Here is a 23403-nt window from a genome sequence, read left to right on the forward strand (position 1 = left end):
GCCCATTCTTTACAAAGGTTAATAAAATCAATTAGATCAACATATCAATATTCCAAATATAAAAGTTATTTTTAACTGATTGATAGTTTTATCAGGAAGTTACCATCATTATCAAATTTTGATTGCAAACTTTAGGAAACAAAGAGCAATTAGTTATAAGGACCAAGGTAGTCCACAGAAAGTAGTTGATGCCATTTGTAATCATAAAAATATTAAATAGGGACTTACAAATGTGCTCTGGCATAGAAATATGGACCAGAGATAGTGGTTCTCCACCCCCACCCCACCCCCCCCACCCCCGAAATTCTCTGCTCCTTTTAACATGAACAGTAAAACTCACTTTTTACAGATCCTGGCTACCATCTTTTCTTGATTTTTCCTCTTTAGAACAAAATGAAAGAACTAGAACTTTTGTGTTCAATGAAAGAAGTCTCCTTTGATGGAAATGATCTTGAAAACATGGTCCTATCACTAAGGTTAGTGATGTTAATAACTGTGTAAAATTAATTTACTGCCTTGATGCTTAAAACAAAATGTGAAAATTTAGTCTCAATAGATATTTTTTTTTTTTTTTAAGATTTTATTTATCTACTCATGAGAGACACACAGAGAGTGGCAGACACAGGCAGAGGGAGAAGCAGGCTCCATGCAGGGAGACTGATGTGGGACTCGATCCTGGGTCTCCAGGATCACGCCCTGGGCCAAAGACAGATGCTAAACCGCTGAGTCACCCAGGCGCCCCACAATAGATATTTTTAAAAATCATATACATTTACTAAATATTTGAGTTGGAACTCATTTGTAAACTTGGAAATTTTTATTTTAGCCTTCCAAAGTTAGCATATAGGCATCAGAAACTGGACAAAAGGAACTAAAATCAGTTCATTTATAGCACTGTTCTCTTGGCTGGAGAAATTGGAAGGGGAATGATACTTTTGCTTAGTTTTCCTCTACTTATATCCTTTGTAATTAAAAAACCTTGGTTTTGGTGAACCTAAGAACGACTAAATGCACATCAGCCTTTCTTTATAGGGAGAAGTTCCTGCAAGAAGTGAATTCTCTCATTCAGAAACCCTTGCACCCACTGGCTAAAACGAAGACATTAGTGAAGAGTTTAATGAACCGAGCCGAGCTGTTGTTACATGTCACCATCGCGGCCCAGTCTGGCCTCACAAGAAGCATCTCGGGGACCCCCGCGGAAACACCGGGTACAAAGCCAGCCCCACACAGGCATTCTGCACTAGTCTGTTCATAAAATATACATCAGCTACTGAGAGAAAAATCACTCTTGTGTTCTTCTAGGAGGGAGAAAAAGAAATGTCAACATTTAAAAAAATTTTGCCTTTTACTTTTTCCAGCCAAGAAGGACTTTTCATTGAATTTGTGTGTTTTGTGAGTCAACTGAGTATCAGGGGTTTAGTTTTAGTTTTTCTTGGGAGCCCAGGGATGTCTGTTTTTTTAAAGATTTTATTTATTTATTCATAGAGACACAGAGAAAGGGAGAGAGAGGCAGAGACACAGGCAGAGGGAAAAGCAGGCTCCGTGCAGGGAGCCCATCATGGGACTCGATCCTGGATCCCCGGGATCACGCTCTGGGCCGAAGGCCGGCACTAAACTGCTGACCCACCTGGGCTGCCCAGGGATGTCTATTTTTAAAATCTAGTGCCCCTTACTTTTAGTTTATGGCTTGTCATTTTCTTTTTTTTAAATATTTTCTTTATTTGAGAGAGCTAGTGAGAGACAGAAAGAAGGAGAGAGAACATGAGTAGGGGGAGAAGCTGAGGAAGGAAAAGCAGGCACTGAGCAGGGAGCCCAACATGAGACTTGATCCCAGAACCCCGGGATCATGACCTGAGCTGAAGGCAGACACTCAACCAACTGAGCCACCCAGGCACCCCAGCTTGTCATTTTCATAGTAATGTGTACGATTAGGCAGTTGACATTGTGAATCTTGTAAGATTTTCCTCTTAAAGCCGAGTTTGCATTGCACCTTTGGTAATTATGTGGAAACTTCTTAACATGAATTTTCATTATTAATTTTTTTCCTGGTCACATTTTAATTGTTAGCCTGAAAGGACATTTCTCAGGGAAATCAGTGAGTCTTCTTTCTTAAGCAGGATCCCCAACACTGGGGGATAGCCCATAATGACAAGTGTTGATTCTTACCTTGAGAGAGCAGGATGAGTAAACATGAGACTCCAGGTTATCAAACCCCATTGTCCAATGGACACTGCCAAGCACATGAACTTGTTTTCATCCTAGTTGAGTGCCCAGGGCTCTCCTCACATGGGAAAGAAGTCTAGGGTGATTGAGGTGTCCAACCCTGGTCAAAGGAGACCATTTGCTGAGACTGTCAGGGGAAGTGTGCTGAATGTGTGCAGTATGATCACATACCAAGATGGTCTGCTGACCATGTCCCTGGTCACATTAGGCCTTGGTTAATTAAAGGTTTTGTATAAAGACTTAACTACTCAGGAAGACTGATGATGCTTTCCAAGAGGCTCTTGCCATCAGAGATCATGAAATAATAGTTTGCTGACAAATAACATCTTCAAAAATTGTTTTTAGACTGACACTGCCTAATCATTCTTTTTTTTTTTTTTAAGATTTTGTTTATTCATTTATGATAGACATAGAGAGAGAGAGAGAGAGAGAGAGAGAGAGAGAGGCAGAGACACACAGGCAGAGGGAGAAGCAGGCTCCATGCCGGGAGCCCAATGTGGGACTCGATCCCGGGACTCCAGGATCGCGCCCCAGGCCAAAGGCAGGCGCCAAACCGCTGAGCCACCCAGGGATCCCCTGCCTAATCATTCTTAAGACAGATTCAAATAATTCATTTGAATTAAGAAATTTTTGGTTCCAGAAATTACTTTCTCTGTCCTTTCTGGCTTTTTAGAATGCTTATATGAAGGTGAACATTGAGAGTTTATGAAATTAAATGAGTCAGCCTTTTTTAAAAAAACCAAATTTAATAAAATGATTATGGTTTTTCACACTTAAAATATTTTTTTACCCTAATATCTAGGTTTAAACATTTTTTTACCCTGATATCTAGCCTAAGAACCATCAGTGTGCCGTACTCACTAGTTTCGTGGATGAACTCTCCTAGAAAGCGAAGATACTCTTAGAGTGGTAGCATAACTGTTGTTGCTGTCCTCACAAATCAGCAGATATGCCAATCTTTTTATTCTTTTCTGTTTCAGCTTGTAAATCAGCTTCAGAAACAAAGGTGATATCCCATGCTGTGCGGCAGCCTGTTTTTCTTCGCAGCATGTCGGCTCCTTCTGACCTGGAAATGATTGGTAATGAAGATTTGGAATTTACTAGAGCAAATCAGAGGTAAATGGCTAATGGCTAAGGTTGGATTCCCACATGCAGCTGAATACATTCATCAAAACACACTCCCTGAGTGAGTTTCTTGTTTTGTGATCTAGTGCTATTTTGTTTTCCTGTAGGCGGCGCCATGTGACCAGCCACCGCAGCAGCTCCTTTACTCTCCTGCAGTCATTGGCCATTGAGGATAGCAGGGACAAGCCCACCTACAGTGTCCTGCTAGGGCAACTGTTTGCTTTCATCGGCACTAACCCTGACCAAGCTGTAGGTCATGTTTTGCTGACTACAGACAAATAGCACCTAACAGCATCGGGGGCCTGGAACAGTCACGAAGAGTCAGGTGGACTTCCTTCTCATGCCTTTCAGGTGTCCAGCAGCAGCTTTCTTCTGGCTGCACAGACGAGGTGGCGGCGGGGAAATACTCGAAAGCAGGCACTGGTGCACATGCGGGAATTGCTGACGGCTGCTGTGCGTGTCGGGGGCGTGACACACCTTGTGGGTCCAGTGACTATGGTCCTTCAGGGAGGACCCAGGTCAGTTGTTTCTAGTAGTTCATACCGTTCTGTCTAGGGGAAAAGAGGCATTTGTTCCAAAGATTATTCTTAAGGCCAAATATAGTGGTATTTACTAATGTTTTCCCCTAAAATAATTCTGCTTTTATTTTTCAAAAGTATCCCACAGTTTTATAATAACTTCAGCTTATGTAGCAGAAAGTAAAAGTCTCTTTACTGTGCTTCCTTTCCTGAATTCCACCCTGTTCACTTAGAGCTGCTTGTATCAGCACACACATAAATAGCTATTTAGTTCTCTTTGTACACAGAAGTGTGTATGTATGTGTATGATTTTTTTTCTTAATTTAGATTATGTTATACTGTTATATAACACAGACATGAAAATAATTTGGCTCAACATATCTTGAATAAATCTGTCTTTTCATGTCAGTACATTTGGGTTTGCTTTATAGTTTTTAAGCACATTGTGGACCTCCAGATATGGATGGCTATGTCTTATTTAACTCCTCCCCTCCTGGTGAACACATGGTTCATTTTCTCTTTCTCTCCTTCATTTTGTCTGCTTTATTTCTGCATTAATAGTGATGTAGTCAGTATCCTTATACCTATGTTTTTGTGTATTTTTGTGCTTATTTTTACTGGATCAATTTCTAAAAACATAATTGTAGACACGAACTTTGAAAAAGGTTGAATAATTTCTTTGTGGGAGTTTTGCTATACTATTCCCTACTGGGCTTCAAAGATCTTCAGAAAGAAATAGAAAAGGTGTCTGTCTCCAGGTCCTGGACTAGAACTGCCTGGGGCTACTTGTGTCTCCTGACAGCTTTTTGAGAAATTCTGGCCAGCAAGCAGAGAGCAGTGGCTGGAGGAAAATGTGTTAACTAAGAGCTAATATCTTGAGACATTTCTGTGTCAATCAGGAGAGGCCAGGTTACTTTTCAGAAACAAAACTCTCCAATATCTCAGCGGTTTATAAAACAAGACATCAGTTCTTACTTGTGCCCAGCACAGGTGTACCCCAACACATGCTAATCCCGGAGAGCCTGGGTAAGAGAAGAGTTCTAGACCCTCCTAGACTGCTATCTCAAAAGCTGTCAGTCCCCTTGTCAGGCTAGTCACATGCTCACTCAACCAAAGTGGATGCCCAGAAAGCCCATTGAGTAGCACTGGCCACCACAGCTTCCTCCCAGAATAATTTCTCCACAACTCTGGGAGCATTGCTCCTTTTCCCCTTGGTTATTAATGTCATATATCAAACATTTGAAAAAATGCAGAAAATCCCAAAGTATATATAAAGTAAATCCAGCATCTTAAGATAAAACCTGTAACATTCTAGTGTATGTGTCTGTCTTTATCCTAACCACGGATATCTCCTATAATGTTTTTAGTGGTTGTATAGCACTGCATCATATTCCTGAACCTTTATTCAGATTTAATCCCTATTTTCAACCTTAGGTTTTATTTACATATTTTTGCTATTATAAACAGTATTCTGTAGCATATCTTTGTAGATAAATCCACACAGTTCCAGTTTTCAACTAATATTAGTTACTGTAGAATCTACCCTAGGATGATGCCTGGGTGGCTCAGTGGTTGAGCATCTGCCTTTGGCTCAGAGCGTGATCCCAGAGGCCTAGGATCAAGTCCTGCATCAGGCTCCCCACAGGGAGCATGCTTCTTCCTCTTCCTATGTCTCTGCCTCTCTCTCTGTTTCTCAAGAATAAATAAATAAAATCTTAAAAAAAAAAAAAAAAAAAGAATCCAGGTTGTGTGTTTATATTGGGAAAGTCTTATTTCATATCAATTGGATTCTCATAATCTGCTAATAATCACAATGTGAACTTGAAAAGGACACTTAGCTAATCAATTTGGGACTTGATTTTCTCATTAGTACAATTGCATTTACAGAATTCAGTGCTGCATAGGATATTGTAGACAAGTTTCAGATGTTTCCTTATTAAATGCATTTGGGAAATGTGGAGTACCATTCTGTTGCTCTAGAGATATTGTGGACTTTAATCTTGTAAGGCTCCAAGTAGTCCTGCTTGACTTGACTTAGGCTGGGATTCCCCACACTTTTCTAAAGTTTGGGCATTGTCTCTGAGGCAACTTAAGAAATGCTGTCTGGTAGTCTTGTGTGGTCCTGGAGTCTGGGAAACAATGGTAATTTCTAAGATCCCTTCAGTTCTGGATTCATCTAGACACCCTTGGGTTTCTCACAAGAACATTCCTGCTCTTATGTTCTTATGTTTACCATCACTCTTCTTGCCATGGTTCAAGAAGCCTGCACTTTGGTTCTGTTTCATAGAATTGAAGAACTAACCTGTGGTGGGATGGTCGAGCAGGTCCAGGAAGCCTTTGGCGAGACCATGACCTCTGTTGTGTCTCTATGTGCTCGTTACCCTATTGCATGTGCAAATAGCATCGGACTCTTATGTACCATACCTTATACCAGGTAAATAAGGCAATGCTTTTTATTGTAAGTAAGTTACACTGCAGTGTTTAATTAAAAATATTTTTGAATTTAAAAATTGGGATTTTTTTTTTTTGCTTTGATTATCCAATGACACTACCACTGTGATTAAATGAACTTACATCCCTGACAGACACCTAAGGTTACTGTGTAAATTCCAGATTGTTGAATTCCTACATGATCAAGAGTGGCCAAGAGGGATCATATTACATTGTCAAAATGGAGAGGTTTAAAGGAACGTAAAAGATCTCTAGGAAATTACTTAACATTTGGCAAAAAATCTTTGCAAATACATTTATTTTCTCACTGACCTTATAAATCCCCCTTTTTTTCTACATAATTTTTTTTCTCTTATGGGAACCGTGAGTTGATTCTATCAGTTTTTACTTATTGTTCTATATGAACAAACTAAAATTTGAAGTTCCTTATTTATGAAGGAAATCCTCATTGTAAAGACGTATTTCTGTGTTGAGTTATGCATGGTAGTATCCTAAGTAATAGACAAAGAACTATGCTGTTTTTATGCCCCTTTGATAACCTGGGTCTTAAACCCGAAGGCTGGTCAGTGATGTTTATTTCATGTAACCCTTTCCACCTGGCCCAGGAGCGAAGAGAAGTGCCTGGTGCGCAGTGGCCTCGTTCAGCTCATGGATCGACTCTGTAGCTTGAGTAGTCAGACGGAATCTAGCTCCAGTGAGAAGCAAACTAAGAAGCAGAAAGTGGCCACAATGGCCTGGGCAGCTTTCCAGGTGCTTGCCAATCGCTGTGTTGAGTGGGAAAAAGAAGAAGGTAAGAAGCAGAATTCCATTCTAGAATTCATTGATTTCTTCTGTTGACATGTCTATTTAATTATTTGTGCTGGCTGGGGGAAAGAAAGGCTATATTAAATTACATAATCAGATGGGTCAAATTAATGATTTCATGAGAGCCTCTTCATCAGCATGCTTCTCTGAAAATTTATGGCTACACTATGACATTAAATAATATTCTAACCTAGAGCACATTGTGCTAAGTGAAATAAGCCAGACGTAGAAAGACAAATACTGAATGATCTCCCTTATATGTGGAATCTAAAAAAGCCAAACTCCTAGAAACCAAGAGTAGAATGGTAGTTGCCAGGAATTTTAGGAGGAGGGGGAATTGGGGAGATGTTGGTCAAAAGGTCAAACTTCCAGTTATAAGATGAATAAGTTCTGGGTCAAATGTACAGCATGGTGATTATAGTTAATCATACTCTTGAAATTTGCTGAGAAAGTGAATCTTAAATGTTCTCAAACCACACACACACACACATACTCCAATAACTAGTGAGGTGATGGAAGTATTAACTAGATTGTAGTAATCATTTCACAATGTATATACATATTTACATATATAATCATGTTGTATACTTTTTTTAAAAAATCACATTATACAGTATAAATTGTATACAACTGTATTTGTTAGTCATCCCTCAATAGAGCTGTGGAACCACTCTGGAAGAGTACAGTAAGCCAGGAAATTGAGAAGATATTTTTCATTTCTATTTTGTCAACACTGCTAACAGTCTACAAATAACATGAAATGATTTAGTTGCATTTTCAAGTGCTATTTCCAAATTATATTTTTTCCAATCCAGCTGAAAAAGTAAAGTTGAAGGATAACATCTCCATAATATCCCAGGCCTATGTATATACCTTGGTTATTTGTTTATTCATTCACTGCGTGTTTTATTATTTCTTATTACTATTTTTAATTTAAATTCAATTAATTAACTATAGTATATTAATAATTTCAAAGGTAGAGGTCATTGATTCATCAATCTTATATAATACCCAGGGCTCATTATGTCATCACATGCCCTTAATGTCCATCACCCAGTTACCCGATCCCCTTACCCCTCCCCTCACTGTGTGTTTTATTATCTTGAGAATCAGGCATAAGATGAACAAGGGCATTGCTCTTAAGAAATATGATGCAGTGGTGGGATAGACCAGTGAGCAAATGATTGCGGTGTGGTCAGTGCCATAATTGAGGTGCATGCAAAGTGTTGGGAGCCCAGAGGTTCCTACAGACCAGCTGTGCTAGAGATTAGGCAAAGCTCCCCCAAGAAGGTGACGAGTGAGTTACTCTTACAGGATAAAGAATGTTTCCATGCACAATAAATAGTGTGTGTAGGCATAGGGATCCCAGAGAGCATGGGAAGTTCAGGAAATGACAACTAATTTGTGTCATTTTTTACAAGAGCTGCTTGGAAGGGAGGGGCTTCTGGAACTACAGTGAAAATGGAAAGATCCGAAAAGGTCTTTAATTGTGTTTGAGGAGAGAGAAGGTATATGAGCTAAAAATCAAGGTGTGTTCATGACAGTTTAAAAAAAAATGGTGATTTTCCCCTGTTAATCATGAATTCTGTTTTGTATGAGTTCTATTCAGTTTTCATTAAGAATAATGTCTTTCCCCAACAGTGAATCATTAACCTTTTATATGTGCAAATGTTACCTAATGAGGAGACACTAATTGGATAGCTAGTGGAATGCTGAGCAGGTTAAAGAAAAATCAGGCAAGAGAAGGGCTTTAAGTAGGGATACAGAGAGGGAGGACTTGCCACACCTGCAGGCTCACCATGGCTTCTTTGAGTTCTCACTTCACTCTTTCTTTCTTGCTTTGAACTCTAAAGGTGGCTCCACAGAGGCAGTACACTCAGGTCTGGCCCGTCAGGTGTCCAGCCTTCTCACCAACCATCTTGCCCGAGCAACTGAGTGCTGTGGCAACCAGGCTGCTGGGAATGATGCACTCCAGGATGTCCTTAGTCTTCTCAATGATCTCTCAAGGTATAGAGAGCTGTGGAAAGAGGTGACTTTCCTCCTGAATGATCGGGGCTTCTCTTGGGTGGTGATTGTCTTTTGAAACATCTAAATTACAAGGCCATTCTGACATGCTTCTGCTTCCAGAACAGTAGAGAACAAAACTATTGACAAACAGTAGCTCTAAAATGCGAGGATTGTTTAGGTGAATCTCTACATCATAAAATGATACCATTTGCTTTAAAACTTTGCTGGTGACAGCTGCTAGCTTTTCAGGTCTGTGCAGGTACATTGAGTAACCCCAAATCTTACCCCTCATTATAGCAAAATAAAGAATAATCAGTCAGGACCTGCAGTTGACTCATGTTCTCATGCTGTGTCTTTTTTTTTTTTAATTTAATTTTTTTTATTTATTTATGATAGTCACAGAGAGAGAGAGAGAGGCAGAGACACAGGCAGAGGGAGAAGCAGGCTCCATGCACCGGGAGCCCGATGTGAGATTCGATCCCGGGTCTCCAGGATCACACCCTGGGCCAAAGGCAGGCGCCAAACCACTGCGCCACCCAGGGATCCCTCTCATGCTGTGTCTTAAGACAATCTGTGAAGGTTTGATACCATCCTGTGTGAGCTGTGAGGCCCACAACTGCTTGTCCACATAAGGCTACTTGTTCTTTGGCTCCTGCTGGACTTTGTTTTCTTCTCAGTGAGATGCCACAGGGTCAGCTGTGTCATATTCCACACTGTTGAGGCCTGTGCAACCCTGTGTGAAATACTTGGTCTTAAAGCACTCCTTAAAAGGAAATAAAAGACTAAATGGAAAGTCTCTAGTTTGGTTCATACAGTTGTAGTGCTCCATGAACCACGCTGAACTATAGCATCGCAGTTAAGTAAACATTAGGGATCAGAAAATATTTAAAAATCTTTCTTTAAGTATTATTGGTTGGTCAATTGTGAACTTACATTAGATATTTACCAAAAACCTTCATTCTCCTTCCTAAAAACATAGTGCCAGATCCGTGTTGTCCTCGTGAGTCAGTTTATCCTCATTTAGGGAATTCTTGCTTCTGAATGTCTATAGACCAATATGCCCAACGTCATTTACCTTTTTTTCCTTCTTTTCCAGGAGTCACATAGGTAAAGCCATCCTGAGCCAGCCAGCTTGTGTGTCCAAACTCCTCTCCCTGCTGCTTGACCAGCGCCCATCTCCAAAGCTGGTCCTTATCATTCTTCAGCTGTGCCGGGCTGCGCTCCCGCTGATGAGTGTAGAAGATTGTGGGAATGTGGAGCTCCCACCATGGAGCTACTCTGTTCCTTCCCTAAACAGTGAGCAGGAGGATCCCAGTGACCCAGCATCCAAGATCGCTTCATTGCTCCTAGCAAAGCTGGCAGATTACGTGGTCCCAGGTGAGAGGCTGGCCGGAGGATGGTACAGAGGTGCCTGCTTCTTGTGGACGGCCACACTGAGCTTCCTGCTGTCTGTAGCTGCTGCTGGTACTATGCCTTCTGTGATGAAAGAAAGGGAGGTGGGAGAGGGAAGAAGAGAGATTCCAAAGCCAGAGTTTTCCCTGCGCAGGGGAGCTATACCAATAACACTGCAATTGTTCTGTTTGTTTTTAAAGGATGTCAGACAGTTCTTTCTCCAACTGCTTCTGAACCTGATACTACATTGACAAAAACCAGCCCCAAGAATTCCTTAAAAGGAGACAAAGATCCTGGAGAAGAGAGTGAAGCAGTGGATGGCAAGCTGTCTATCTTTATCCATAAGCGGGAAGACCAATCATCCCATGAGGTTCTCCAGCCGCTACTAAGGTGACTGACTGTTGTAATAGCCACATGTCATTAGGCACTGACTGTGTCCCAGGCACTGAGCTCAGTAAGCCCCTTACATACATCAACTGTCTCAGCCCTCTTGATGACCCTAAGAGGTAATCACTATTACTGTCATCCCTGTTGTTACAGTGGAGAAACTGGGGCAGAGCTGAACCACAGACGCAGGCCTCTGACCACAGAGCCCAAGCTTTTATCCACAACTCGGTACTGTTTCTTCAAACCCAACAGAGAGCAAAAGCCCTGTTGAGAATGTATTGTTTGTGCTCAATGGAGTGTCTACAGTGTGATTTGGGCTTCAAGAAGGAATAATGCAGTCTGATTTTAGTCATTGGCATCCTTCAGCCATTGGTAAATTTAAGGATACCATTAACTGTGAGGTGAAGAGATAAGAGAAATTTTTTTTAAACATGGAGCCCTGTCAGTGGGAGCCAGGAAGGTCTTCCACAGAACATAAGGGAATTTAGGACACGTATGTATGTCTCCGGGGAAGACTTCTTTCTTCAAATAAATGATGTGGTGATGGTGTCATCCTCGTAATTGGTCCCTTGGCTGCCATCATGGCAACTGAAAGCACTAATGGGCTACTGGCATAAACTAGGGGTCCAGCAGGTCAGTGCTAGATGCAGGAACCACCAAGAAACATTCTTAGGCATTGCAAAACCTGACAGTGCAAATTTGGTGAAGGAGTTTTTGGAGGCCAGGTTTAAGAGGCAGAGGAAACTGAATTTTTAGAAAGATCCAGTCATTAACATCAAGGCATCCAACCCATGCTGTTGTTAAAGTCCCCTTATTTTGGGATTTAGATCACTCACCGAGTGCCTCCCAGGTGCCCAGTCTTCCCTGTATTGTAGGCTCAGATTCTCGATTTTGTTCAGCTCTCTATTTTGTACATCATTTTCATGTAGTTTTTAAATTATCACTACAACTCTCTAAAAACAGCTGGTGTTTTGATCCCTAAAAGTCCTGTAATTAAACAATAATAAATTCTTTCCTTTTTGAAAAATTGAGTCTTACTATGGGTTTTAAAATCCTGTTGTAGCATATAGTACTGCTCTGGTTAATACTAGATTGCCCCATGGCGTGCAGCCTGACCTTGACCTTGCCTGGAAGATCATCACCTCTCTCTGCTTTCCCTTTTAGTAGCTCAGAAGGACGGCCCTTCAGACTTGGCACTGGTGCCAACATGGAGAAAGTTGTGAAAATGGATCGAGACATGACTAAGGTAACTCTAATTCGGAGACACCCACTCTGACAGGAATGCTTGATTGAGAAACATTTGCCATGCTTTAGGTTTTCAGAGACATTTAAGAAAAAAAATTCCCACAAGGAGGCAGAGTGAAAAATTAAAGTCAGTGGCTTAACTGAAGCCATTTTTAAGAGAACCAGAGTCAATTTGTCATTGATGTTAAAATGTAAAAGAGAATTCTCGTTCTTGACCTAGAAGTTTTTTTCTTAGTTTTATTAAGAAAGTTTTGCAGCCTATGGGACGCCTGGGAGGCTCAGCGGTTTAGTGCCTGCCTTTGTCCCAGGGCATGATTCTGGAGTCCCAGGATTGAGTCCCACATCAGGCTCCCAGCTTCTCCCTCTGCCTATGTCTCTGACTCTCTCTCTCTCTCTGTGTCTCTCATGAATAAATAAAATCTTTAAAAAATATATATATTTTTGCAGCCTATTAATGCCTTAAACGTGAGGAGTACCTGTGTGGCTCAGTTCATTAAGCATCTGTGAGATTGAGCCCTGTGTCGGGCTCCACACTGGACATGGAACATGCTTAAGATTCTGTCTCTCTCTCTCTTCTCTGCCTCTCCCCATCCCACATGTGCTCTCTCTCTCTCTCTCCCTAAAAAAAAATCAAATACATAAATAATAATACTTTAAAAGTGATAATATGTAAAAGGTTAAAAGAATAATAGATTAAAAAAAAGAATAATAGATAAAAGAACTAAAGATACATAACCCATAAAAAACATTGAAATACGCTCATGTTTACAGATCATACAATAAATAAAGAAATAAAAATAGTAATATATAATTTTTCACCTGTCAAAGTTAAAGAAAATTGATAGGGACACCTGGATGGCTCAGTAGTTGAGTGCCTGCCTTCAGCCCAGGGTATAATCCTGGAGTCCCGGGATCAAGACTCACATCCGGCTCTCTGCATTGGAGCCTGCTTCTCTCTCTGCCTATGTCGCTGTCTCTCTCTCTGTGTGTCTCTCATGAATAAATAAATAAAATATTTTTAAAAAAACTCTGATAATACTCATTATTGTCAAGGTGAGGGTAAACAAGCATTCTCAAGGGTCCAGAGACAACCATGCTCTGCACAGCTCTATTTATTTAAAACAAAACAAAAAAATATAATCTGTATACCCCTAAATGGGGGATTGATTAAAGAAATTGTTGTATGTCATTTATACCTCAAATTTTTAAATTTAAAAATTTAAGTTGGGGCAGCCCTGGTGGCGCAGCGGTTTAGCACCGCCTGCAGCCTGGGATGTGATCCTGGGGACCCAGGACCCGGGATTGAGTCCCACGTTGGGCTCCCTGAGTGGAGCCTGCTTCTCCCTCTGCCTGTGTCTCTGCCTCTCTCTCTCTCTGTGTCTCTCATGAATAAATAAATAAAATCTTAAAAAAAAAAAAAAAAACTTGTGTTCCGTCTTTAAAAAAATCTTAAAAAAAATTTAAGTTGTATGCCTAGGATGAAATACTATACAATTATAAAAAGGGTGAGGTCAATCTACATATATCAGTATCAAAACACATGATAGTTTGATAACTGAGAAAAATTAAACAGGAAAACTGTGCGCAGTGTGATCCATGATTATGTGTACCAGAATTTGCATGAAAACAAATTTAGAGGATTCACAGTTATATGTGACTGGGTGAGGACATGGGATGTTTATGGGAAATTAACTTTCTATATATAGTATTTTAACATGTGAGTCTTTGAGAAATGAGCCTGAATTGCTTTGGTAACGGGGAAGCAGGTTTTAAAAAGTAGGAAGTGGAGTATGGTGACGGTCTCAAACCTCCCTACAGGGCGGCTGTTGTGAGGTGATTACAGAAGAGGCTGCAGCTGCTCTTCGGAAAGCAACCAAGTGGGCACAGTCAGGCCTCATCGTCAGCATCGGGCCGCCTGTAGAGTCTGTCAACCCAGAGACTGTGAGCGGACTGTCCACAGGTGACAAAAAGAAAACTGCCCAGACCTCCATTTGCCGAGAGAGGAACTCTGAGCTCGCAAGGTAGTCTTTTCCTGTCCAGACTCTTCTAAGGTCTACTTAGTAATGGACTTGTTTTTAGGGCTTTAATTGTATATCATCCTCTTGACCTGCTGGAAATGAGGACTTCGGGGTTAAAATACCCATCTAAGGTGGTCCTGGGCAAATAGGGCAGCATTCCTGGCTGAGTGGGCATCTACAGCCAGAGGGTGGTCTTTTTTTTTTTTTTTTCCCCAGCATATGAGGCAGTTTATTGACATTTACTTGCCCAGATGACTTTTCCTCACTGTTATGGGGTTAAAAGAATTGAGGGGAAAGGGGACGTGTACAGATGAAGCCAAAAGGCACACACTGAATACGCCATGATAGGCTGAAAAGAGGTTGCTCTGAGACTGACAAGCCCTCCATTTCAGAGGCTAAGAAAGTTTGAGCCCAAAAACATGCACTCATGTAGCCAAATCCCTTCTGTCTGCCAGAGGAGAACCAGGCAAACCCTGGCCGGCCAGCCTGCCTGCTGGCTCTGCCACCAGGCATCTTCGGACCTGGCTGTCATGCTTGTGGGACCACTGACATCGCAGTGGCCATGGTGTCCTGACCTAAACAAACAGGGAAGGCCTGGCCTGACCCCATCTGTATGGCAGAGACAAAGGTGACTGATTAGCAGATCTGTGGTGCATAAGTGATGGGAGGGGCGGTGTGTGTCAGCATGAGATCACGACTCTAAAATGCAATGTAAATCCACAAGGTGTGGGTCTGAAGGCTGGACACAATGATTAAGTATGGAAATGTCACTCGGAGCTGACCCAACTTCTGGACAGACTTCTTGCACAGCCTCTGCACACAGGGTTTAGTCCCTGTGGCTCTAAACTGTCTCGGAAGCAGAAGGAAGAGGAAGTGGTAGGCTGCCCAGCTGGGGCCTGGAGACTGTCATGATTGTCCAGATCTCTGTGGTCAGAGAGTGGCCCAGCCACCTCAGCCCTGACCCTGGGACGTCAGAGTGAACAGGACGTTGAGTCCCAGGGGTGCTCCCCGTCGAGGCCCCTGCCTCGCCTGCCTGGCTCTACAGGCCTCCTCTTCTACCGCTTCTTCTTTGCCTCCTTCTTGGGCCTCTTGCTGGCAGAAAGAGCAGCAGTCTTGGGCTTCCTTGTCACCTCCACACTTCTGGGCTCAGAGGGCTCTGCCTCCACCTCATGGGACTTGGGAACAGGTACAGCACACAAATGAGCTGAAAGATGGCCCCCAGGAAGAGTCCATACTGCAGCAGGTTCTCTAGGAAAGTGGGCTCAGGCACCTCGGGAGGTGAGAAGTCCAGGTCAGAGGCCATGGCCTCGGCCACCAGCTGCCTGTGGTCTCCTCTGATTCACCACTTTCCAGAGCCAACTTCTCCCACGCCGCCCGGCCGCTCCCCCGGAAGTCGAGGGTGGTCTTTTTTTGAGAAAGGCCACTAACCAGGAACACCAGCTACAGCTTTTTTGAGTATTAGTAAACTCAGGTCTTGATGCCTTTCCTTCCAATCAGCCTAGCTCTACACATAAACTTCTCTCTGGGAGTAGACAGGAGGAAAGAGCATTGCTTCTAGGGAGTTTGCAAAGTGTTCTATGTTTGCAAGCCAGGAATTGGTGTGCCATAGGGTCCTTAGGGTCTTCCCTTGATCCTGATGGTTTATGCCATTCACGTTTTGAGGTCTGCTGTTATAGAGGATTCTTTAATTAACAGAAAGAATGTGAGAGAACTGATCCTCCCCCCCCCCCGCTCCCTCCATGATAATTTAGCTGTTCTTTTTCTTAGTCAATGAAATCCACTTTTTCTTGTATCATTAGAAAATTTTTCCGTCCGATGATAACCCTAAAGGCCACCTCTGCATTCTTAACCATCGCCTGGACATTGACCCTTTCCCTCTTGACACTTGCAGGACCGATCCCGTCCGACCCTTCATCAGTGGGCATGTGGCGAACAGCATGGCCGCAGAAGTGATCGCCTTGCTTCATAGCTTGCTAATGGCCCCCGAGTCAAATGCTGCCCAAATATGGACCACAACAGCAGAAAAGGTTAGCACAGAGTCCCTGCTTCACTGGGGAAATGAGGGGGAGGTTTGTGATCTGTTTTAGCATTTGAATCCTGCCTAATAAGGATCCTATTCTAGTAAGGATTTCCCAAATTGGTCAGACAGACTTGTTAGCAGTATTCCCCCCCCACCCCCCGTCAAATTTGCTTTGGTTTAATCGTTTCCCTTCCGCTAACCTATGCCTCCTGTCACTGCCAGTTCTAATTTTGCAGATGAGACTATATTCTCGGGGAAAGGAACAGCATACCTTGTTTCTCCTTCTTGCCTATGTTCAGTTGGTACTGACATTAGGAAATCACACAGCCTTGGTTTATTGGATTTGTTAAGTGTATTTACTAAGTCCTAAGTCCTCTGTGATTTATACTCCCTGAATGTTCTGTCAGTAATTCATCATTACACGTAGTAGTCTAGTTTCCTGAAAACTAGGGACCTGTAATCAATTCCCATTTGCCCACAGTCATTTTTCAAGTGAGTGCCTTAAGAAAATTGGATGTTGAGTTGTAGGCTGTATGCTGTGATGGTTTTCCTTCAGATAAGCTTTTGCCTCATTTTAGGAGTTTTGTCAACGCAGTGTTTGATTCTCCCACATTCTGAGGTTGTGTGTTTCCAGTCCTGTCTCATTATATAAGGCGAATATGGCAAGACGTCCATGGTCACACCTGATAGTTACTTCATCCCTCCCATAACCAGAGTTCCTGCAGTACATGGGAGCCAGCCACTGTTACAGATAACAGATACTTCATCACTCTTAGTGTTGAAAATGACCAAAGCTTTAACTCCTACTACATGGCTGCTTCTTATGTTTAGGTTCTGTCTCGTGCGCTGATGTACATTCCACAGTTGGGGAAATATGCAGAGAGCATTCTGGAAAATGGGAGCAGTAGTGGCAGGAAACTTGCCAAACTTCAGAGAATCGCCCGCCAGGCTGTCGCTGCACTGTGTGCCCTTGGAGGCTTCAAAGAGACCATCAAGATAGGGTCTGAGGTTCAGGTAACCAGCCAGCATTTCCCAAGTTCCTGCGTCCATTGATTAACTGATCATCTGTAAAGACTGTATCATCCACCCAGTTGGACAGGAATCCTTGTTCCTTCAAGCTAAACAAAGAATCTGAGAAACTCATGAATAACCTGTGCTGCAGGTTATTCAAATATTATACAGTACTGTATGGTTTTAACTATGATATCTGTGTCCCTTGGTGTCACTTAAGTTTTAGAGTTGGAAGTTTGAGATTCTGTCATATTGTGGTCACCTTGACATAGGTTTTAGGACCTACTATTTTAACTCCCCATTCAGTGCTTAGTATCTGCATTGTGATAAACTATTCCTATAATGCCACTAACAACAGCTGAGAATTCACTCTTCCACACCTGTCCCATGAGAGTGTTGTATACACCATCGGAGCCGGTCAGTAGTGCTAATCCTAATCCCTCTTTGTCTCTAGGTTTTAGGTAGAGGAATATCAGGAAGCATCGGAGTAGTGGCTTCTATCAATGAACAGGAAGGTATAGCTACAGTCAGATTCCCACCCATAGACTGTAGAAAGACTTCGCAAGCATCAGACACATTGACTATTCCATTGTCTAGACTTTGTGTTCCGAGATCAGAGGTAAGGTGATTTTTAAATGCATTATTAAATGTCACTGCAAATGGTAACCATACTGTGATGAAAAATATGTGCACACACAGTACAGAGGCACAAATACTTGGTTATCTTAAGTGTTACTTGGGAGGTGTATTTATATATTGGGTGTAATTATTTAATAGTAACGTTTGTGTGAAGATTTTTACGTAGATGACAACACTCGTTTCTTTGGTTAGGAATATTCCACAGTGTATTGTATTTTTAATTGTTTTGGTCTAGTTTGCAATTTTCTGTATGGTGATTTTATTTTTTTGACTGAAATTTTGAGAATTAACTCCAGATAATAACACCCTCATTTCTTAAAAACTAACTACTTGAATTTGACTTTTTGCCATGCCCCCCCCCCATCACCATCAGGCACTGCCTCTTCATAAACTGTCCATTACTGAGAAGGTAGTACAGGCAGTCCAGTCCATGTTGCTTCCTCAGGAGGGAAGTCTCTCTATTCATACCTCACTTCCTGCAACAGGAGATGGGTCAGCTCCTGTGATGGCAGTCGTTCGGCTCCTGGCTGAAATAAGAACAAGGTGAGCACCCCCCAGAAATCCCCTAAGGCTGAGGTGGTACAGGCCAGAGAGGCAGGGGTCCTTGCTGGATCCCTCCACTCCTGATTTAGTGCGTCCACAGTATGAAGTTCATGCCAAGCTGAGAACAGAGACTGTTCTCTTGTGCTGTGTTTACTACATTTTTGTTATATTCCCCAATTTCTGCAAGTTTTGTTGCATTGTGTAATTTCTGTACTTTGAAACAGTTTAGCTGTTCCCCCCAAAATAATAAGTAAGCAGTCAAAAAGTGATCTATCATACACAAGGCTCCCACTGCTTTGCTTTGGTAAAAGCACTTTGTTCTATTCCAGTGGACCTCTCTGCCACTTTACCTTGTTCAGGTGGTTCAGGCTACGTTAATATACATCTATCTGATCTATCACTTTTCAAACTGAAAAGGAGAAAACTAGGGAATGCCCTCAGGTGTTGGTGTCAAAAGGAAAAACAGCATTTTCTTGCGAATACATTTATTTACCACAGTAACAAGTTTCTCTTTTGGCAATGGGACTTCTTAGAAAGTTCGAATACGTGTTATGAATTAGGTAAGAGATCAGCATACAGATTTTCTAAGTGTCTGGGTTCTTCTTATTCCCAGAGCACTAATGTTGCCCATGGAACACAGTTTAGGAAATGTTTTTTAAGAGATAATGCTAATTTCTCACCTGGCACTTTTTATCTGCATTTAGTAGAGATGGCAACCATTTACCCCTCTTCTTGTCCATGCACTGTCAGCAATTACTCTGGGGGAAAAGAACAGTTACTTATGCTTCCATACAAATCTAGTTCAGAAAAAAAAAAAAAAAAAACCAAGAGGAATGAGGAGTTTAAACCTTTTTTGTAAGTTAGGGAACAAAATTGATTAAAATGTTCTTCATAGTTAACTTTTTAGAGAATGAACGTTGATGATTTTGAAATATTATAAATCTTTTAACATTAAGAGCATGCCTGGTCATGGCCCAGCTTTTAGAAGACAGCTTATTCTGTGAAGAATTCATACAACAGTGTCCAGCAGCTGTTGAAGTGCTCAACCTAGTGGCCCAGGAATGCAGTGCTGGTAAGTACCTGTGGCTTTCCTTACTGCTCTAAGTGTTGTCAGCACATTTCCAGTTTGATAATGGAATGCTAACATTTATATACACATACACACACATGTGTCAAATAGCTGAGCTCTGCAGATAGCAGTTATCACAACTTTTATCCCAGATCTAGAAATGTAAATAGCTTTTAGTACATACGAAGTAGGAAATAGGTATTTTTCAATTTAATTGAGGACCGTGCCAGCATGTTTTCTTTCTTCCATTCATATTAATTCATTGCATTAATTTCTCTGTTAGAACTGTTTATGGGGACACCTGGGTGGCTCAGTGGCTGAGCATCTGCCTTTGGCTCAGGGTGTGATCCTGGGATCCTGGATCAAGTCCCGCATCGGGGTCCCTATGGGGAGCCTGCTTCTTGCTCTACCTATGTCTCTGCATCTCTCTCTCTCTCTCTCTCTCTCTCTCTCTCTCATGAATAAGTAAATAAATTTAAAAAAAACTATTTATGAACCCTTAGGATTGCAGATAGTCTTGTCATTGTCGACATTTGAATTCACAGTCCAGAGTTTGCACTAACATCCATCCCTGTTTGTGTATGTGTGTGTATCTATGTGTGTGTGTTAATGGAAAAGTTTAAACACAAAAATAGGGAGACTAGAATAGTGAAGCCTCAGGCTCAATAGTTAACTCATGGTCAGTCTTGTTTCATCTATGCTGTACCCCCTCCTGGATTATTTTTAAGCAGATTCTTAGATATTATTTTACCTAAAAATTTTTTAGTATGTGTCTCTGAAAAATAATGACTCTTAAAAAAACTACAATACCATGATTACATCTGAAAAATTAACAGTTCTTTAATATTAACTGTCTTGTCAGCATGCAACTTTCTGATTTTCTCATAAAGTCATACTTGTTTTTGTATTTATTTATGTAAATTGGGATTCAAATAAAATTCTTACATTGTAATTTCATTGCTGTCTTTTCATTTTATTTTAAAATATAGATTCCCCTCGTTATGTTTTTTGCCTTGCAATTTATTTTTTGAAGGGTTTCCTATAGTCTGGATTTTGCTGATTGTATCTCTATGGTGTCATTTATTGTATCTCTCAATCTTTAGATTTCCTGTAAATTGCTAGTTGGCCTGGGTATTTTTAAGTGAAAATTTATGCTTTGTCTCCAAGGATATAATTGGACTCTAAATGAAATTGTTCAGAGTTAAATTAGCATCTTCCAGTACTCTAGTGTTAGCATTTTCATGAAACTGTAAGGAATAAATGAATATTCTTTAACTTCCTTAATGGTTTTAGTGTTATCCTTTGTGTGTGGGGTGAGGTCATTTTTATTATCCATATTATTTACTATTTCTCATGCCATTTGCTTTTTCAGTCACTCCCTAATCTCTTCTCTGTCCTTCAGTTTTTGTTCTTTTTCACATGGCACCAATTTCTTTTGGTTGGTCTTTGCTTTGGGTCTTCACTCTATGTGTCTTACTCCTTAAATCTCCCTCCTCTTTTAAGGCTAGCTCTGTGGAACCAGCGGTCGGTAATAAAGCTCAGAGAGATCCTGAGCATAGAGAATAAGAACAGAAGAAAAGGAATTTGCTAGGCTTCTCAGGGGAAATTATTTGTGACTAAATGTTTGCCCATAATTCAGCTTTGTACTTGTGGTTGGGCCTTCGTTCCCTGCCTCTGCTTTTTCTTGTTCTTGGCCTACATGGCATTGTAAGACTTACATGTCTGATTTTTAGCCAGCATGTACTTGCTTGATTGATTGCTTGCTTTTCTATAGGACTCTGAGTATCCTTTTATACAGTTTCTCGAATAAGGGAGTCTTAAACTGTGGAATTAACTTTGGCACTTAATGTACAAGCTAGGAATCAGTAATTTGGAGCAGTGGCCTCAGATGGCTTTAATAATAACCCACCTAACCCATTTTCTCTAATGGAAGAGAAAACTCTGTGGTCACAAGAGTTGGATAGAAATGTGTGGGAAGTGTTTATTAATTGCCATAAAAGAGAAGACTGTCAGTTTATACACACCAATTTATATCCTAAAATAGTGTCTTATATCAAGTTTAATAGTCACTTTCATAACTCACTTATGAAGTTACCAGAAAGAGCTCTGACATTTAAGGTATATATCAGAGTTTGCCAGCTTCTCAGTCCTTTACCTGTGATGAATCAACAAACCCTGCATCGGGGTTACTTTCTAACATGATGGTGGATTCTTAGAGCCCACAAGAGAGTCCTGGACTGTGCTTAGAAGAAATCCTGTTTAATAAATGATCCAAGGTGATGGGTGGAAGAGAAAGAGTTCTTTGATCTTTATTTTTGAATATATAAAGACTTTTACTTTCATGTATGAAAATGTCATGAAATTTACAGGTAATAATAAATTTTTGATTCTTTAAAATGCAGAAAAAAATTCAATGATTTCTTCCATTATTTGACTTCCTCTGGGATGAATTAAGCAGAAGTCTTGGCCATTTTAATGTTGACTTACTCCTATCTCAATATTATAGTTTCTCTAATCCAGGGAAAGGAATACCTAATTCCATTTGGCCTGGGAAGATAGCACTACACCACAGAGCTTTTCCCCATGAGAAATGTTTCTGTGAAGGTCACTGGATCCCTTGGTTGAAATAGCATAAAAAACAGATTTTAATACTGAAGAAAAGACATGTAGAAACAAAAAACAAAAAAATTCCCAACTGTATTTTTTTATAGAAGCCAGAATCTGTCTAGTCCAGCTGTTTTTTTTTTTTTTTTTCCTACTCCCTACTTTCTAAATATTCACATTCCCTGAGCCAGAGAGGTTCTTCTCAAACTTGGAAAATTCACAAGTATCCCTCAGAAGCATGTTTAAAATGCTTTCCAAGCTCCCTGCAAAAGTCAGAATATTCAGTTGAAAGTAGGCCTGGGCAGTTGTGCTAGGAGGGGCCCAGACCTCACTCGAAGAAATTGCTCTAAGCTTTGTTGACCAACCTTCTTTGCTTGTCTCTCGTCCCTAGTGCTATCCATGCTTCTGTTACGGGCAGTCTCTCTCTTGCTAGTCAGGCCTCTTGGCTCTGTAGCTCTTAGGATTACCAGCCTCACGAATACTCCACATTTAAAACCAGAGTCATTATTTCCTCTGGAGTCAGTTCTCCTTTCTGACCTCCCTGTTTTAGGTCATACTCAGACTATTTCTGACTCTCAGATACTGAGTTAAATATGACAGGCACCTCCTTCCTATCCTTACACATCTAGCCATTTGCCATGTTCTAATCTTCCTTTGAAATGCTTCTGAAATGTATCCCTTTTCTGCTCATTTCCACTACCAGCTTCCTAAGTCAGGTGCCTTTTCTCTCGTATTTAAACATCTACATTATGCTCCAAACTTTTCCTTCCTGTACCTTGTCTTTCCACATTGTCATCATTGTTGGCTTCCTGAAACCCTGCTTTGAGAGACTGTCAATCAAGTGCATGAAGCTATCACTGAGATGCTGCCTTTCCTAAGCATCCTTACTCCTGTGGAGTTGTCATTTACAGACTGGAATGAGTTCACAGCCAGTTGTGGCTGTTAATTGTTGCTCTGGCCAGAGTACAGTCAGTTTTGCCTTTCCTTAATTGGAAGTATAGGAACTTTTTACTCTCACCCTAGATCCTATAAAATCTCCTCTTGTGTTAAGCCTGCTCATGTCAGATATGCTTCACTTCTGCCAGATAGCCCCCATTCTAACCCTAAGAATGCTTTTCCCTTATTTGATATGATTCTAGCCAATCCCACTGAAATACCTCCGTGACATTGGTTACTGCTTGTTGTACATGTTACTCACTGGGTCATTGGATCATCCAGTATTCTATGTATAAATTCTCTTGGAATAAGCTTTTTTTAAAAAATATTTTATTTATTTGAGAGAGAGAGAGAGAGAGAAAGAAAATGCAAGCATAAGCAGGGGGAGAGGCAACTAGGGGAGAAGCAGGC

The 23403-nt window shown here is 41.1% G+C and overlaps 1 protein-coding gene and 1 pseudogene across 7 annotated transcripts in view; one reads left to right on the top strand and one right to left on the bottom strand.

Moving 5' to 3' along the window:
• Window positions 1–23403, top strand: part of HECTD4 (HECT domain E3 ubiquitin protein ligase 4) — a 184963-nt gene that overhangs the window by 110751 nt on the left and 50809 nt on the right. For 4 of the 7 annotated variants that reach the window (XM_041728411.1, XM_041728412.1, XM_041728414.1 and 1 more), the window contains exons 28-45: window positions 388–476; window positions 1033–1208; window positions 3204–3339; window positions 3456–3597; window positions 3700–3866; window positions 6154–6300; window positions 6923–7107; window positions 8975–9128; window positions 10225–10505; window positions 10721–10910; window positions 11061–11135; window positions 12072–12153; window positions 13971–14173; window positions 16062–16197; window positions 17022–17204; window positions 17656–17820; window positions 18214–18383; window positions 19340–19455. In XM_041728411.1, the coding sequence (XP_041584345.1) occupies window positions 388–476; window positions 1033–1208; window positions 3204–3339; window positions 3456–3597; window positions 3700–3866; window positions 6154–6300; window positions 6923–7107; window positions 8975–9128; window positions 10225–10505; window positions 10721–10910; window positions 11061–11135; window positions 12072–12153; window positions 13971–14173; window positions 16062–16197; window positions 17022–17204; window positions 17656–17820; window positions 18214–18383; window positions 19340–19455 (2797 nt within the window). The remainder of the gene's footprint in view (window positions 1–387; window positions 477–1032; window positions 1209–3203; window positions 3340–3455; window positions 3598–3699; window positions 3867–6153; window positions 6301–6922; window positions 7108–8974; window positions 9129–10224; window positions 10506–10720; window positions 10911–11060; window positions 11136–12071; window positions 12154–13970; window positions 14174–16061; window positions 16198–17021; window positions 17205–17655; window positions 17821–18213; window positions 18384–19339; window positions 19456–23403) is intronic. The other 3 variants (XM_041728415.1, XM_041728416.1, XM_041728417.1) reach the window with 1 other exon arrangement.
• On the bottom strand, window positions 14384–15552 carry LOC121475270 (annotated as a pseudogene).

Source organism: Vulpes lagopus, chromosome 14 (assembly GCF_018345385.1).
Source record: "Vulpes lagopus strain Blue_001 chromosome 14, ASM1834538v1, whole genome shotgun sequence".
Taxonomy (NCBI): Eukaryota; Metazoa; Chordata; class Mammalia; order Carnivora; family Canidae; genus Vulpes; species Vulpes lagopus.